This window comes from Tiliqua scincoides, chromosome 7 (genome assembly GCF_035046505.1).
Source record: "Tiliqua scincoides isolate rTilSci1 chromosome 7, rTilSci1.hap2, whole genome shotgun sequence".
NCBI lineage: Eukaryota > Metazoa > Chordata > Lepidosauria > Squamata > Scincidae > Tiliqua > Tiliqua scincoides.
In genome coordinates, this window is record NC_089827.1 from 79074426 (window position 1) to 79093357 (window position 18932).

At 43.1% G+C, this 18932-nt stretch overlaps 1 protein-coding gene and 1 pseudogene across 3 annotated transcripts in view; one reads left to right on the top strand and one right to left on the bottom strand.

Annotated features, from left to right (window-relative positions):
- Nucleotides 1-18017, bottom strand: part of GRIP1 (glutamate receptor interacting protein 1) — a 295235-nt gene extending 277218 nt beyond the window's left edge. For all 3 annotated transcript variants that reach the window (XM_066633205.1, XM_066633204.1, XM_066633203.1), the window contains exon 1: nt 17885-18017. In XM_066633205.1, coding sequence (XP_066489302.1) covers nt 17885-18017 — 133 coding nt within the window. The remainder of the gene's footprint in view (nt 1-17884) is intronic.
- LOC136657874 (5S ribosomal RNA) lies at nt 6747-6866 on the top strand (annotated as a pseudogene).
- Nucleotides 18018-18932: the final 915 nt, after the last annotated feature.

Below are 18932 nucleotides of genomic sequence, written 5' to 3' on the forward strand. Positions count from 1 at the left end.
AACTTACAGTGCAATCCTATTCATGTCTACTCATAAGTAAGCCTCATTGTGTTCAATAAGGCTTACTCCCTGGAATGCGTGTATAGAATTGTAGCTTTACTATTAACTTTGCAAAAAGAGCTTTCCTGACCTTTTTCTGTGAAAAGTTTTGAATCACAACATGGAAATTAATTGTTCTGGCACTGCTTGATTAGATACTTAGCCTGGCCAAATCCACAAGATGTCCCTGAGACATTGTAGATCTTAAATAATTCTTGATTAGCTTTAGTTTGCTAAATGACCGCTCTGCAGAACCTACTGTTGCTGGAATTGCTAACAATATTCTTAAACTAATACAAACATTTAGAAACAGGTCACCTAGTCTGTACTCTGTTAACAAGTTCAACAGATCTAATGGTTTTAACTGTGCAGTTCCAAAATTTGCTTTATGCACTGTTGGTAAATGTTGCATTTCTTTTCCAAAGTCATCACTATTAAGGTAAGCAGGATATTGTTCTGACGAAGATAAAACTTTTCTCTCCACATCACATGCAGACATACTGTCACAAAAAAAAAAATCCAATTTTTCTGCCAACTGCTTAACAGCATTGAAACAGACGATGAATCCTGCTATAACATGGTCCACCAAAACATAAAACACACACTTTCTGAAACAGTCCTCTTCTGATCATTTGTGCCATTCATTTCTTCCAAGTCTGCATCAGGTGTATTGTCATCATGCAGCCTTGCCCTCTTGGGCCTAACTCCATCACCTCTGTGAGAGAGTGCTATTTCTATATTTAGATTTGATGAGATTTGGTTGGTCTGTGGAACTCCTTGCCACAGGATGTGGTGATGGCATCTGGCCTGGGCACCTTTAAAAGAAAATTGGACAAGTTTCTGGAGGAAAAATCCATTATGGGTTACAAGCCATGATGTGTATGTGCAACCAACTGATTTTAGAAATGGGCTATGTCAGAATGCCAGATGCAAGGGAGGGCACCAGGATGAGGTCTCTTGTTATCTGGTGTGCTCCCTGGGGCATTTGGTGGGCTGCTGTGAGATACAGGAAGCTGGACTAGATGGGCCTATGGCCTGATCCAGTGGGGCTGTTCTTATGTTCTTATGATGCAACCAATTTGGCTTCATTCCATATGCATTTCCAGTTGTTTCAAAGTTCTTTTATCTCTGTGATAAGAGTTTCTATGTTTGCTACTTCAACATCCAGTGTGGCATCTTTAGCTTGGATGACCTTGTTGCAAATATCTATGGCAGCTAATATTTTGTATTGACATTAACACACACGCAAACGATGTCACGTATACTAAAGCTCCAGTGACTTCATTTCTTGCTTTTGTTGTCAAATTTAGTTCTAGAAGGTCTTTCAGTGCTAATTTAATGCCAGGCAAGTGAGCTGCAAAAGGTCGTACACTTTCAATGTGATCAGACCATCGTGTTTCAGACATACCATGAAGAGAACAACCAATATGGTTTTGTAGTAATTCCCACCTCTTAGGACTGGAACCGAATAGGTGGCACACAGTTTGAATTGTTCCAAAGAAGGTTATTGCTTCAGGTAGGCATTCAGTAGCATCATTTCCATATAAGTTGAGTATAAGACAACCACAAGGTGAAAAAATTGCTGTAGAGCGCTGTTCTAGTATTTTTGCTTGTGCACCGTTGTACTTTCCAGCCATATTAGCCTCATTATTATAGGCTTGAGTGCTACCATCACTGAGAGAAATACCATGTTCTTTCAATGTATCGGATATCAACTGAGCAATTTCTTCCCCTCTTTTGATGCTACAATCTGCAAATGTGAGAAATCTTTCTTGAATCTCAGACTGCATTTCTTTTAAAAGTACATATCTCAAAAGAAATGTTGTTTGTTCAGTATGGGAGGAATCTGGTGTGGAATCTACTATTACTGCAAAGTACTTTGCAGATTGCCTCTCAGGCAAAATGTGTTGTTTCACAAGATTTGAGCATTCTGCAATAAACTCATTTTGTGAGTTGGGGACAGATAATGAACTTGAAGCCGCTCACCCCTTTTCTGTGACTTCTCCACACGTAGTACATGTTCCTGAACGATGGGGTCCCACCCGGAGAGCAGTTCAATGAGTCCTAAAAAGTTTCCATTGTCTGGATCACCAATTCATTGGGATGAACCAGTAAATGGTAGACCATGTTCTCCCAAGACGAGTACAACATCTATTATATGCTTTAAGAGATTATACCATTTTGCAGCTTCAGTTTTGATTGATGCTTGTAAGATTGTCAGCTCCTGTCCCAGACAACAGGCGCCTTTCCAGTTCTCGCCAAGCCAGGTAACATTTTCTGTGGCTATTGCCTTTTTCATGTTTTGGGATCCCGTAGGAAAGTTTCCACCACTTTCCATTCAAACCCCAGCCTTCAGCAGATACCAGTGCAGACTTCTGTGCAGCAGAAGTGCTAGTCTTGACTGTCTTGTGCCAAAATAACTTAAATGGGAAGCAATATAAAGCTTGTTTCTGTTGACTCCAAACAAGCCAGTCTCAGCCACAAAAATTTTTTTCAGACGTTGAAAATGTTTAGGGGATATTTAGGATGCCAGCAGGCCACAAGAACAGATCTCAGCCCCTCTTACAGCTCAGAGCACAGGCCCGCCTTGTGTACTAGTGCTCAAGCCCATAAGTGGCACTGCTGCTTTGCCTTATGGGAGTTGGAGGCAGTTTGTCGGAGCTCGCGTCAGCGTCCTGTCCCCTGTGCAGCAGTCTGCTGAGCTCTCAGGAAACTGTATGGCTCTGGGCCCCTTTCTCTAGCTCCCGGGCCCTCTTTCAGACCCCGGGCCCAGGTACAAATTACCCCCTTTACCCCCCTCTCCTAGCCCCTGTATGTACACATGCATGTACGCTTATAGAGGATTACACTTCGTGTGCCTGGTGAAATGAACCATATGTGATAATACATTTGTTAGTCCTTAAGTTGTGGTCAGATGTTTTGTTGCTTATGTAGGTTTAGGAACAACAATTAATTCAATACCACTCCATGAACTTAACAGAAAGTACTGAACTTGTCTTTCCCACATCCTTGCCCAACGCACTAACCACCACTCCACACTGGTATTGGGTCTGGCATACATTTTAGATGTTTCCTTGAAGACTGTAAACAACCGTGCAAGATAATACAACTAGAGGTGACAATTAAGATTTACCTTGAAATTCATAGCAGTGGCTTAGCTGCTCCCCCTGATGTCGAGGATGAAATAGTAATTAACATCAGTGGGAGTCCAGCTGAGCTACTCTCTCTGTATACTCTCTGGGTATATGATATTGCAACAGTGAACGTTCGAGATTTTACAGATTTTTTTTGGTACCTGAACAAGTCAAGCCTCACCAAATCCCTTCCTTCCCATGTTCAGAGAGCTGCATGCATTCAATGGACTGGATTATACCCTTAAAAATATTTTTTTAAACCGCTCTAAAATTTGCACTGAACGGATTAAAAAATAATTATCTTTAGTTTTTCAGTAAAATAAAACACCTTACAGGAAAAGACAGGCAGAGAGAAGTCGAGTTTTCATGAGCAGCTATATAAGAACTCTATTATGATGAGTAAGTACTATTTAAGAAAACCTTTTATGCCATTACTAGCTTTAGAAAGAAACCAGTGATTAAAAAAAGATTGCTCATGAGAATGGAATCTTACCACTCAAGTAATGCGTGGATTGATTCTTCTTTGTGCTGTTGGAAAGGCTCAACAAATCTAATAAGGATTTATAGGAATGGAGAGAGCACGGTCCAAGTATTTCACCTTTCTTCATTTAGATGTCATTAGAGCTGCAGTTATATCATTTTGAGTATGGAGGACATTAGCAAATCTGTCTGTATTCAAAATGAGTTTTCCATCTGGGCAGCCTATGAAATTGAAGGACATTCATGTACAGCTTTCAGCCCTATAACTTTCTGTATCACAGATGCATTTTTCCCTTGGTACATATAGATACCTCGGCAAAGGAAGGTCACTTTACAGTCTTTACAGTGACTGTAAAGGGCTGTCTAAGGCAGCACCTTGCTGCAAGTTTCACTTTTGCTGCAGCAGTAGCTCGTGAGAGAGAATTTCCTTCTCAGCAGTACCTTGAGGCATATGCTTTTGAGGCTCCAGAACTAGTGTGGAGAACTGAATGGTGAAGGACCTGATGCTCTAGAGCAGCAATTTTCAACTGGTGTGTTGTGGCACATTGGTGTACCATGAAAGGTGTGCAGGGGTGCTGCAGGAATACAGAGCACCATGGTTGAAAATTGGTGAAAACTCTTCCAGATTCTGCAGCTCTGTCTCTAGGAAAAATGCAGAGGAAGAGGGATAGGCAATAAGTTACTATAGACAGTTGCCCTAGAAACAGAGCCCCAGAACCTGGAAGAGTCTCCCAGAAACCAGAAGTGACACCACAAAAGGCAAAGACCATAGAGAAGACCAGAGAAGTCAGTGTGCCATGAGAAGAAATATGTTGAAAATTTCTGCTCTAGAGAGGTGGCACAAAGGTGGCAGGCAGCAATAAAGTGATCCCTGCAGAGGTGGAAGAGGTATCTAGTGGGATTACAGCAAAATACAGGCCCATGTTCCTGAACTGCATAATGACTTCAAGGATCAAGGTTTAATGAGAAGAGCTGAGGTTGGCATTACTCTGGCAACAGTAAGATGGAAGAGGCTGAAGCAAGAAGGACAATAATGAGAGGCTGACAATTCCACAAAGTTCAGGGTACAATGTGGGGTGTAGAGGAGTGCTCCAGTTGCAGACCTACCATATGGTCCAATGGGGCAAAAGCTCCAGGCGCAAGGCGCTAGGACCCCGCAGAAGCGTCTCTGAGGCTTCCGACAGAGGCAGAAACTGTGCTTCCAGTTTTCCAGAACCATAGTTTAAAGCATCAGGGAACCTCACAGAGGTTTCTCTGACACAGGTGGAGGTTGCACGAGGCTCCATGAGCCTCAGGTGAGTAGGGGGGGCAGATTTCTGGGGTGGTGGTGGTAGCCTGTGGGGGGCACCATCGTGGACCTTTGCCTTGAGTGCGTGGCTGGGGAGGTCCACTGCTGGTGTGCTCCTCAAAAATATTGCCTGTGGCACAATAATGCCAGGACCAACCTTCACAGACCTGGTTTACTAGGTTTACTAATAAAGTAAGCTCATAAGTTTACTCATAAAGGGTTAGGGCCTAATAAACCTATTTGCAGTTTAGGGGTTCTCGTGGATGCCTCACCGTTCCCAAATAGCCAGGTAGCAGTGAGGGCTGGGTGGGAAGGGTCTTTCCCCAGTACCCCAAATGCAAATATACTTGAATCAATCAGACCGTACCAAAGTAGTCCACACCCTGATGACATCAAGGCTTGGGCATTGTAACATACTGTACATGGCGCAGCCCTTGTAGACTATTCAGAGACTGCAATTATTGCAGAAAGAGGCAGCCCACATGGCCATGGGGGCTAAGCGGTTTGATTGTCGAGCCACTACTCCTTCAGCAGCTGCACCATCCGCTGTTTTGTTTCCCAGGCATGATTCATGGTGCTAGTTTTGACTTTTAAAATCCTTTGAGGCTTGGAACCAGGGACTCCCTGTTCCAAGAAGTTGCCCAGGAAGACCCTCCTATATGTGTCACTACAGTGTGAGGTTCAGCTTGCAGTAACAAGGGGAAAGGCCTTCTCTGTAGTGGCCCCACAGTTGCAGAACTCTCTTCCCATGGAATAAGAACAGAGCCCTCCTACTTGGTCTTCCAGCAGGGGCTCAAGACATTCTTCTTTTTCCACTGCTTTCTCAATTTCATGACTTGTGGTCTGTTTGCTGCTTATCATTCTTTTTACTGTTTTATTGTATAATTTTGTATTTCACAGGTATTAATTGTATTTCTATATTGTTAGCTATCTTGGCCCTGCTATTGTACAAGAGAGAGGCAGGATATAAATATTATAAAATTAAATGGGTAAATAAATATTCTAAGTCCTCATTACAACTGTGATGTAGAACTATAGAGTTTAAAAAATGCGTCATAGCTTCTAGCGTCTTAAGAGATTTGTATGTAATTCTCAATTATCTACCCGTTATTTGGAGACTCACACCTGGACAATTGAAATGGACTCTCTGTGCCCTCACAGTAGCAAAAAGACTTATATTACTTCATTGGAAGGAGGGACTGGGGCATTACGGGGCTGGGGCACCTTCCTTATGAGGAAAGGCTATGGGGTTTGGGCCTCTTCAGCCTAGAAAAGAGACGCCTGAGGGGGGACATGATTGAGACATACAAAATTATGCAGGGGATGGACAGAGTGGATAGGGAGATGCTCTTTACACTCTCACATAATACCAGAACCAGGGGACATCCACTCAAATTGAGTGTTGGGAGGGTTAGGACAGACAAAAGAAAATATTTCTTTACTCAGCGTGTGGTCGGTCTGTGGAACTCCTCGCCACAGGATGTGGTGCTGGCGTGTACCCTAGACGCCTTTAAAAGGGGATTGGACAAGTTTCTGGAGGAAAAATCCATTATGGGGTACAAGCCATGATGTGTATGCGCAACCTCCTGATTTTAGAAATGGGTTATGTCAGAATGCCAGATGCAAGGGAGGGCACCAGGATGAGGTCTCTTGTTATCTGGTGTGCTCCCTGGGGCATTTGGTGGGCCGCTGTGAGATACAGGAAGCTGGACTAGATGGGCCTATGGCCTGATCCAGTGGGGCTGTTCTTATGTTCTTATGTTCTTAGGGATGCCCACCTACGTATGCCCAATGGACGGATGATATTTTGCAGCAACTGTTACCCTGCATGTGCCTGATCACGTCTGATCTCGGAAGCTAAGCAGGGTCAGGCCTGGTTAGTACTTGGATGGGAGACCGCTTGGGAATACCAAGTGCTGTAGGTTTAGACCACAGTTTTTCGAGACTGAAGGTTGCCAACCAACCAACCATTTTGCATTTATCAGTAATCGAGCAAATGGCATATCGGCATCAACTGCATATGGATATATTTGAGGATATCTTGAGGCCATTCCTTGATATAATAACATAAGCGGCATGAAGATATGCAGATACTTCGCTCGTGTATAGGTATACATATTTTCCCCTTTTTTAAAGTAACTCATAAGCATGTATCGTGTAAAGCTCCTTTTTTTTGTTCTGTTTATGTAATAAAATAAAATTTTAAAAAAATAGCTTCTAGCATCTTATGAAAGCATCATACACTTCCCTTCACTTACAAAGAAATATTTCAAGGCATAAGAAAGTTGTGTAATGGATGACTGGGGACAGTCCCTTCACACGTTCCTTCTAATGCCACGCTTTCTCTCTTGAGGCCATTTTAACACCTCCCGTTCCTCTTCCATTTTTTCCTCTGAAGTTGTGGATCAGAATCTACTCAGGCATGTTCACTTTTAGTAGGTCAGTCTTTTATTCCTTACACATATTTTCTACTATTTAATTTCCTTCACACCATCAGAGGGACAGTCACAGCTACTTAGCTCTTCTGCAGAATTATGCCCTGTATAGCTGCTTCTGACAATATCACCTAAGCAAGCGGTTCCCAAACTTTTTAGTATCCGGACTCACTTAAAAAAAAGTTTCACTTTATCAGCTGCTCAAGATTCTGCGGCTATAATGGTGATTGGGCTGCAGTGCTCCCCTCCTCCACCCAGCAGCAAGGTTGCAACCCATGATGCAACTCATGAGGTACGTGGCCTAATCTACCCTTTAAGTTTTGTAAACCTCCAAAAATTGGGTCATGACCAACTGATGGGCCCCAGACCCACATTTTGGGAAAAATTGACCTAAACCATTTACCTCCAGTGCAGATCAGGATCTGTAAAAGCATGTCCCAGTCTCCCTCCAAATGTACCTTCCTGGTTCTTCAAATCATACCCAGGGGTGGGATAACATCTGAGCCCCCCCACCCACATACAAACAGAACAGTTTAAGCTAGTATTTAGTCTGCATGTGAGATGTTTCAAACCATCCCTTACCAATAGAAGAACTGGGAAGGCACCCTGAGAACTTGTGCACATCCCTAATCTTGTAGTGGGGAGGGGGGCTGGCCCAGACAGCTCAAACCTGGCCTGCAGCATTGAAGATTTTATTGGTTGATCCTGGTTATCAATTACACTGGAAATGAAGAAGTGAAAACCACAATTGCTGGACATAGTTGAGCAGGATCGTAAAATAAAGTTCAACCTTGAGAAATGATAGACACTGCATACTGAATAGTGTATGGAAGATTCTCACACATACAAGTATATCAGCACTTGAATTATAACATGGTGATGGGACCCAAGTATCAGGACGAGGCAGCTGTCATGACTGCAATGCCTTGGCAGGTCCCACTGCCCTGCCCTTTGGACCCCAGGGAGGACTGAGCCTAGCCACTAGTTTTTACCCCCAATATTCCATTGTTCCAGTGCCCCCCCATTGTAGCATCACTGCTAGGCACTGTAGGAGAAAATGGTGTCTACCAGTGAGGAATGACAGTCTGTTTCCCCCCTCAGTGCATCCAAGCAATGCTTATATTAGAGACATTGTGGAAGGAAAATGGTGGCTACAAGCTGGCAAAAAGTACCACTCACAACTCACAAATCTTTTCTGCAAACAGCAAAGAAAGTCAACATATTTCAGAGTTGTACTGTAGCAAGTTCCACTTTCTATGCTCCTAACAGATCGTTACAGAGAACCTTCAGCACTTAATTTATGTGATCCTATGGTCTCTATGCAAAAGAAAGAGATAAACCCTAAACCTTTCCTTCCTCACTTGGCAATTTGCTATAGAGGGGGAGATTACATGCGAACCAGTGGCGTAGCTAGAAGGGGTGCAAAGCACTAAGTTTTTCAGGCGTCTGAATGCGCCGTGTAAGCAGCCCTTCCCCTTTGGAGCCATTCTGGGTGGTGGAGCAAAATGAAGGTGAATGCAGGGAAGCCGAGAGGGGAATGCCTCCATTTAACACCCACCGCGCGGAATGGCTCTGAAGGGGTAGGAGAGGGTCCACTTGCAAGGTGTGTTTGAGCACCTGCAAAACTTAGTGCTTTGCACCTCCTCTAGCTGCACCACTGAAGCGAATGCACACACTGCACAAAGCAGCATTCAGTTATATGAGTGCCCAACTGTGGACTTAAACATTTTTAGCTCCTCCTTTGCATCGAGTGAAAATATTGATTTATATGTTTTCTTTTTCATGTCTTTAAAGACAACAGGTTTGCTATCCTCCTTATAAGACCTTGGAGACTGATGGGACCAGGCTCCTGCAAGAAGGTATGTCATGCATGACTTGAATGGAAACTTGGAAAAGGCTGCTTGAACTGCCATCCTGTGCCACTCTGCCACAGAATTACCTAGATGCCTTACAAGTTCAGCTGTTCAAGAGGTCACAGAAAGCATTATAGTGATGATACATCATGGTCTTGACTTCAGATAGCATATAAATCCATGACCAAGCAGAATGTGACAACCAAAGCCCAGTCCCCCGTCCCCCCCGAGGAAGAAAACATGTCCCATTTCAGACTGCAGAAGCAGTTCAGAGAACTGGAGCAAGCCAAAAGGTCGTCACTACAGAGTTTAATGCAAAGTGGCTGGAAATGGCTCTCACTGCAGTTGGGAAAACATTGTCTCACTGAGGGACTCCAGAGTTCATCTGCAAGGAAAATATGAAGCTGCCTTATACAAAGGCAAGACCATCGGCTCTTCTAGCACCACTTTATCTAGAGACTCCTCTATCTTTCCACCACAAACAGCTTTCCAGGGTTTCAGTGGAGTCTGTATTTGGCGTTGCCAGAGAAGCCACGGTCCCTCTTTTGTTCAGGTTTTATGTCCTGGTCACTTATTTGTGTAAATCAAGGACCTAAATTTTGTCCCTCCATACAATAGATTGTTGGGGGCTTTTAAGTTTAGAAAAACAGCAATTAAGGGGGGATAAGGGGGGGATTACACATGCTGTGGAAAAAGTAGTCAAACACCCTAATCCTAACTAAATCACTGCACAGCAATGCAGCGCTGATGAGACCTCTGCTGCATCCCACAGGGGATTTTTGGCTGCTGGAGGTCTTGCCCTCCATTTGTCCCCTTGCCCTGGGGTAAGTTCCAGCAGCCACAATGGTTCAACCTGGACCTGCACTAGCAATATCACTGGTCAGGATTGGGATTGGACATGCCTCCTTGCATCTCAGAACACATCCCAGAGGCTTCCAAGACACACCTCAGAACAGAATCCCCATGGATGTCCAGGGCCCACAGTAAAATTTTTCAGCATATCCCAGTTGTCCTTGCTCACTGACTAGTGTGCTCTGAATCCAATAAAGGCAACAGAGAAAATGTAGGGCTGTTCTTTTAATAGCTGGCTAGAAATACCCTAAATTTCTTCAAAGACTGCCTCACCTGTTCTCCAAAGTGGTACAATGAAAAGACTGGCTAACACCCCAGGAGAGCCAAGCCTAAATTAAAAGGACTTTAACTTGCAGTTTATAACTATGGCATAAATTTGTTCATCCACTGATCAAAAATTAAAGCCAAAATAGAGATTTTATTGAGAAATAAGACAGATGTCAATGGCAATTCTTCCCCAATTCAGAAGAATCTTAATTTATATGAAAATAAACATTTAAGAACATACTTAGGCAGTAGCCTCCCAATTTCAAAAGACAATGAGCTTGGAAGGATGAATCACTTGGGTTAATCTAAATTACTTTCTCTCTGATGGCCACCACATGTGACCCATGTGCTGATGTTGTGCTTCATATACTCATATTTGTAGCTACATAATCTACTTTTCAAAAGAACAACCTAAAGTTTACTTCATCGGGACCTAGTTCTCTCAGACTGAGTAAACTTTTGCCTGGGCTCTACAACTTCAGAATGGAGGTGGCAGGTCAAAGTGCAGGCTAGTTTAGAAGCTGTCTTGACATGCCAGATTTTCTATGTGGAAGGAAATCCTATGTGTGGAGAAACATGTCACCTCATACCTTCAATTTGTGGTACAGCCCAAACATGTTTAAGACCTGTTAAACTATTACTGCCCAACACTGCAAATACGCAACAGGGAAAAAAGGTGTACACATGTGAGCTGGGTAGAAATGGGTTAAGCAAACAAGGCACAGCTATTTCTATTGCTGACCAGAACTTCCTACTTATTGATGTCATCTCTCCCGAACAAAATGTCTAGGCAACCTATGGGCCTCTTAGATTCCTATGGACAGGAATCTCTCCATAAAGCAAGTTCCTTAGTATGCACCCATTATGAATTATCTCCATATGACTGCCCAGAGAACTATTTGAGCAAAATCAAAATGCTTGATGGTTTGGCCTGGGCACAGATGTCTGTATCAGTGATCTCATATTGCTAGAAACACACCTATAATGTGACATAACAAGTAAAGGCAGGCCCTATTGAGTTTCTTCTTGACAGCTAGAAGTGGATTTCAGTATTACAGCTTTTCCATCATTGTGAACTACTGGACCCCTGCACAGGCACTGACAGAATAAGCTTAGCTTAGGGTCAATACAGAGAGTGTAATAATGATAAAAATATATACTTCTAAGCTATCTGTGAAGTCTTTCATTTACCAAATTTGTCTCCTTCGCTAACATCATCAAAAAAGAAGCTTCTCTACTGGAAAATGTACAAAAGATGACATATTTTTAGTTCTTAAAATCCTTGAGGCATCATAAATAGTGGCATCCGTAAAAGTCAATTCAGCCTTTAACTATTAATAGAAACAGTCCAACGAGCGCTACAGAATCCTGGTATTTCCAACATCATACTGTTTCTAATGCAACAACTATGGAACAGTTCAGGAGACTGGCATGCCCAGGGTTCCATCATTCTGTGTGTTCTGTGTGCACACTGTATGCGCTCTATAGTGCCTGTGGTATGAAAATGCATCACAGATTCCTTCCTATTTCACTGTGCAATGGCTTTGATCTTGGCTGTGTTTGAGTCAGTTCAGCTTAGTGCCCTTCTCTCTCTTAGGAAATATTGCCTTGCACTTCTCTATAGTCAACAAAAGTCTGAAATATTATGATGCTTTTAAATTTAAACTGACAATGCAGCTTGATCATATGCAAGTTTATTTTGGAGCAAGCCCTGCTTTGATCAGTGGTGTAACATATGAAGATGCACACATCATAAGATAACAGAATTAGACTACAGTGGGCCCTCTTTATCTGCAGACTTGAGTATCCGTAGATTTGGAGTCCATGACTGACCTCAGAAGACCTCAGAAGACCTTTGGGACGTGACCAGGAGTAACTTCCAGTATGAGCCAGCAACTTCCACTGTGACCAGAGAAGTTCTGAGGTGCGGAAAGGCTGTGCACAACCTCTTGGTCCTGCTATCTGGACCTGGTATCCTGGTAACCCTCACAGATACAAAGGGCCCACTGTACAGATTTTTTTGAGCAAATGCAGATTTCAGAATTCAGAATTCAGAATGAAGAAGAAGAAGAAGAAGAAGAAGAAGAAGAAGAAGAAGAAGAAGAAGAAGAAGAAGAAGAAGAAGAAGAAGAAGAAGAAGAAGAAGAAGAAGAAGAAGAAGAAGAAGAAGAAGAAGAAGAAGAAGAAGAAGAAGAAGAAGAAGAAGAAGAAGAAGAAGAAGAAGAAGAAGAAGAAGAAGAAGAATGTAACTAATGTAATGGTCATTTAATATCCAGAGCTGCCCTGGTTCCATTTTGGAACCCCCCCTCGGATAGCAGAAACCATGGATACACAGGATGCCCTAACCTCCATGCCCTGGAACCTCCAGAGGCTCTTCTGAGCCCCACAGAGGCCATGTGCATCTGCACACTGCATCTGCAGGGCTCAGAATGGCGGTTTAGACCAAAAAAATGTCATTTCTAGCTTTTCCGTAAACAAGAAGTGACGTTTTTATACCTTTAAAAGGCATTCAGAGGCCAGAGAAGCCCGGAGTCCCCTGTCTGAGTCACAGTCCACACACAATTGTCTTGATGATTCATTATTTGTTACACAACAAAGAGGGCATTTTTAGACCATATAGTCATGGATATAGACTTGAAACAATGGGACTCAACTTTCTATTAACGACAGAATACAAAGAGAACTGGCATTGTACAGCGGTTAAGAAACTGGCAGCCCAATCGTAACCAACATTCCAGCGCCAATGCAGCTGTGCCAGTGTGGTATGTCCTGCATCCTGCAGTGGGGAGGCCTCCTTACGGTAAGGGAATGTTTATTCCCTTGTCTTGGGGTTGCATTGCAGTTGCATCGGTGCTGGAAAGTTGGGTAGGATTGTGCCCCAAGCTGCAAATCAAGACATCTCTGGTTAAAAGAAGTCATCCCTCCTCAGCCTCAGCTCCCTGGCAGCAATACTACTGTTTACCTTATGGTAAGGATATCATCTAGGTAAGATTTGTGAAATGCTTTGCACACTCACAAGTGCTATACAAATGTCAAGTACGTATTATGATAATTAGAAAGAGCAGTTCACTCACAATACAGTAGGACCGTACACTGAAAATGCTGGTGAATTTTCATTTTCTCTCTCTACCCACCTCCTAACTTTACCCACATCTATTTTCTTTACAGTATCCTCGAAGGAGAGGGCCGCCAAACAGTCTTGACAATGCCTCTCTTACAGCCCAATCCCGAAGTCAGCACCGAGATTCAGTGCCGGCTCTGAGTGTCACAAACATGCCATAAAGCACACCTGCGGCAACTGGCAAGGAGTGAGTGCTGGCACTGAGCCTCAGTGCCATGAGGAGGATGTTGTGCCACCACCAGAGGTGAGACTGCTGGGCGGTGACACGGCTTTTTGGGGGGGAGAGTAGGGGGAAGGCAGAATCGGGTGGGGAGAGGGGACGATTGGGCCTACGAGGGGGGTGGAGATGGTGGCAGTGAGCCACTACCCACGAGCCAGGCAGCCCCACACGGGCCTCCTCAACTCTGCGTCTGTTAAAGCATGGGCACAGAGACAAGGAGACTCATTGCCGTTGGTTGCTATCTGCCCAGAGGAAGGGAATGAATGCTCCCTCACCCTGAGGAGATCTCAGCGGTTGCCACAGCGCCCATTTTGGTGCCACTGGAGCCCTAGGAGATGCTAACTTCAGGATTGGGCCCTCAGTTATGATTGAATTGAGGCATGTTTTCCCCATTCTTCACTTTCTGCATGTCTTGTCACTGTCAACTATCTAAGAGGCCAAGTGTTCAGGGTCTGGGAAGTGCCATAATGTGGCATCAGCCCACAGTAATCGGATCACTGGTGCCTTTACACTTTTCCTACCTGAAAGCTTCTAGGCACCCTTTCAGACAGTTAAAAACAGTGCCCGCATGATGCACTCCTCTGTCCGCTATTCAAATGGAGAGCAGTAGCATACCTGGCAAGTCCAGGGATCAGCAGTGACCATCCAGAAGCTGCTGCTGCTATTACAGTTGCTAAAAACTAAGATACAATTGTTGTGAAAACACTACAGAGAAGTTGAAACTGTACTTAGGGTTGTGTATGCAGAAAAAAATAGGGATGCTTACCCCTCAACAACCTGACCCCTTTAAAAACCAAAATAAATGGCGGAGGGGAGCCCTCCATTCAACAAGAAGGGAGAAAGTTCCTGACTGCTGGAAAAATGTTTCTGCAAAGCATTCTTCAAAGTTTCTGCTGACCTGGTAGTCAGAAAAGAAGAAAGCAGGAAAGGCACTGGACCCACCACTTTAGGTGTGGGTACCTCCCTTTTCTAGGACGGAGGGGTGAATGCCAGTGCTCTGGCTAAAATGCTAGGATGCTCCAAAGTTGCTGTACACAGGAAGAGCTCCCATCAATACAACTGCAAAGAAACCATGAAGAAGGTTGTTAAACTTAAACTACGGATGTGGTTTTCTTGATGATATTTTTTCCAGAATTTCTTGATTAAAATAGCAAATTGTGGTGTTATGTGTTTTTATCCAGTGCAGGGTTCGAGCTGGCTGTGGCACAACCCAGGGCAAGGGAACCACTTCCCCTTACCCCGTGTCACGCGGCAGCAGCCAGAATGGGGCTATTCAGATCTGCACCACCTAAAGAGGTGGTCTACATCTGAGTGGCCTAGGCCGGGCCACCTGGGAGTGGGAATTAGGATTCAGCCTAAGTTCTGGACCCTGGCACCACCCTCCTCCTGGACCCGGCCCACCCACGAGCCCACCTGCTGCCTACCCTCCCTGCACAATGGAATGCCCTGGTTCTGCCCTTCGTGAATCCCCGCACTGGCTTAGGCAGGGCTGCACGTGCTTATCTATTCACCGACAGAACAGGGGCCCAATTCAGCCTCCAGAGGCTGGTGCACGAACGTGTGCCAGCTTACCTCCTCTCACAGTAGTGCAAAAGTGCCTTAAGGCACTTTTGCGACAGCTGGAGGCCAGTGCAAGGGACTTGCACCAGCGCTGGGCACAGTTTGGATTGCACCCTTAGTATTGTGGGTCCAATACCAAATTGGGGTACCAATACCAAATTGTGGGTCCAATATCAAATTCTAAGTCAGCATCATGGAATATAGGCATAAAAATTCATGGTCCCCTTTTTTTGAGGTCATAAGGTACATATACTTTCTGCTTTTAACTATTCTGTAAATTAATACGGTTCTTGTCTGTGTGTGGACATTTTTTTTAAACTCAGCTTTCACTTTTTGTACATGCAATGTACTTTCCTATTACTGTTAACAAGACTGATGCCTGCACAAGCCTTTGAGCAAAATTTCAACAGAAAAAAAATTAACAAAGTCAAAGATTTCCAGGAGCACAAAAATTACAGAGGCACCCACTTTACAATGCCAAAAAATAATATCATGTTTCTTAGAAAAAAACAACTTTTTAAAATTCTGATGAGGCTTCTTTTCAAGAACAAAAAAATAATCAGAGTACATTCAGACAGACAACACTCCATTGACACCTTATGCAGCAGTATTGAACTCTGTATCCCACTTCCTTGTCAACAGAGTGGCATAAATCACATGACTAACAAAAAATGCACAAGCAAGAAATTATGCAAGTTCCTAGTAAAATCCTGTATTACTCATCCTGTAGCTCACGGATGAGTAATTAGATTCTGATCAGTAGTGTCTGGTGTCATATATTTCATTAACTACCAACTTTGAAACCAAAACATACTCCCAACCCTGTATACGTACATACGTATACCCTGTATACGTACATACGTAATTATCCTGAAGTGGCTGTTAGCATTATGATCTACAAGTTTACTGCAAAATCATTACCAAATGTCATTTTTGGGGGAAATGTCTGCTGTAAACGATATCCACCAGCCTGAAATCACTTTAAACTTGGAGGCTAGAGGATATGAAGAAGATTCTATCATTTCATTTTAAACGGAAAATAAGCAATCATTACAAGACAATGTTAGTCCCACTCTTGCTCAGTGGAATTATATTTGACCCAGTTGTTCCCTTTGCTTTCCGTTAAAATGCATTCTTCAAGACAAAGTTAGAAAAAACTTGAATGATTTGTGGCATACTCTGAAAAATGGAATAAGGACAAAAAGTTGTGGAAGTTACTACTTTAATTGTGTCCCAATTCTACATTGCTTTATTGGTCAGCTTATGACAAGTACTTGGTTTTTGGAGTCTGAAGTCCTCAGGAAACTCCTGTTTAAAATGTAGGAGGATACATTGGGCAAAGACCACATGATTAAGTGCACAGATAAATAAATTGGAATAAAATCATTAAAATTGAATAGATTGTATAATTTAAGCTCCAAACCTATAATTTTAGCTGATATGGACAGCTTGTTTTTACAATTGACTGAAAAGTACACAACATAAATTCTACAAAAAAAGAAAGCGGAACGTGAAAAATCTCACTTATTTCTGACAGAGACGCAACAATGTCAGAAGATCAAGCAATGCATTTTCCAAAATTGCAACTTAACAAATGTTTCCTTTGTTTTTATTTCCTGGAAAGAGGGATATGCAACAGCACAAATCTAATCACCACTTAAAAATGTACAATGTTGTCTAGGATATCTTTAAAAAGGCTTATTTTCTACATTATGTTTTTGTTTCAAAACTTCATATTCCTGAGGAAAAACAGAGTGGAAAGAACTGGCTGCAAAGATCTCAGACCAGTTTAAAGGAATTATAATGGTACACTTCTGTTTGCGAATGGTTGCTTATGCTGTCACCACCCTCAGTACACAGCATGGCACAATGACTATGTGTAGCCCCCCTACCCATTGTTCCCTCAGGCATTTCTTGGCATCTCCAATCTATAGGGAGAAGTGCAAGACAAAGCATGAGCTCAGAGGACTGACAGATAGCATTTAAAGGATATTATATTTTCAAATGTGGAGGCTGCACAGGTCTTGAACTCGTTCCAAAAGCTGCAGCTGCAGACACTTGGCAGCAGAGTAAATTAGCAAAATAATCAGTTAATTCTGCAACCACACTCTTAATAGGCAGCACTAGAGGAAATAACTTGAACCGCTTTCTGATGAAAAGCAAAAACATCACCTATAGTGGGCTTACTTGCATCCAACAACAATTCATCCTTAACTTCAACTTCAATTCACGCACGAGCGACTCGCTTTTCCATTGTGTTTTACAATCGCATTTACAAAGACACACACAACTATAAGCACAGACACACACGTGCGCTATTACGAAAGGTCTGCAATATCAGTTTACAGCATAAAGTGCTTTCACAAAAGGCTTGCAACAACAGAGGTCAATTAACAGCATCTGAAATATTAACCATGCCTTTGGACCGTGCCTTTCTTTCACCTTACAAGATCATAATAGCTTAAAAATAATTCTGCCAGCACATCTGAACAGCCACATAGGCAGTGCTTCCGAATTGCTTTTGTACCTGCATGAGGTACGTAGACTGGCATTAGTCTCGTGTTAACCTTTTGCGCCTAAAAGCAATAGGGAACATTTGTCACAGCAACAAAGAACATATTTGCACACTGCTTACTCGGAAAGTGCTCTGAGGCATAGTAATAGACATCTTCATAGCCCTCATGATAATCCTCCTCTGGTCGGTACTTTTTGCCTTTCCTTCTCCTTGATCTTCGGATCTGCTTGACGAAGCCCAAGAAATGCTCCATCTCATTCACCAGCCCCCAATATCAGGTCCACGAATCTTTTCTTGGCGTCACCCAACAACCACACTTCACAAAAAGGCAGTCTGAGCATGAATGTGCAGCAAATACAGCGGGCAAACTGGCCTCTTTGACCAGCAGCTTGGTACCATTCAAAATCCGTTTCAGCCCTGACAATAACAGACACTGCTTTTCCTTAAAGAACCGGAGGGACTATTTCAGCCTTAAAAAATAAAGAGCTAAAAAGAAAGCCTTATAAGCTTAAAAGGTATGATCCTGATGGCAAGCGCACTGTAATAAACAGAACAAAGTTCAAAAGATCTGTCTGACGGCAAGAGGAATCCCAGCACTAGAATTTCACTATTCTGTGTCTCCATCATTTGAAGAGGGGCCAGAGGGGCGGGGATACGCGTTACTCACTAGACTGAACCACATCTGAAAGCAAGAGGTTTTCTACAGCCTACTAAATACTCCCTTGCTATTTCCAGCTCCACACCTTCCAATGCCTCTTGATTTATTTTCCCCTCTCCCTTTCTTTCAGGTTTGTAGAACAGTCAACAACATAGACATCATTGTTGTTCTCATACAATGCCGTTTGAATAGACAGCAAAGTGGTTTAACCCATACACACAGACCGCTCACTGGCAAGCGTGCACTGAATGTGTTAACTGAAGCAGCAGGGAGAAAGCTTGGCAGCTGCTTTTAAATGACACACTTACCCATTGGGCATTGATACATTTCAATCATTGTGTGATCAAAAATATTAAAACACATAGAAACTTCCTGCAGATTCAGGAACGACAGCACATGCTAACAAAGGAAAGTATGTCAGCATGGACACAGCATCCAGTGTTTAGACTTTTTATTTAAAAACCTCTAGCTGACTTTTCAAACTTAAGCAAACCTGGGAACACGACATGC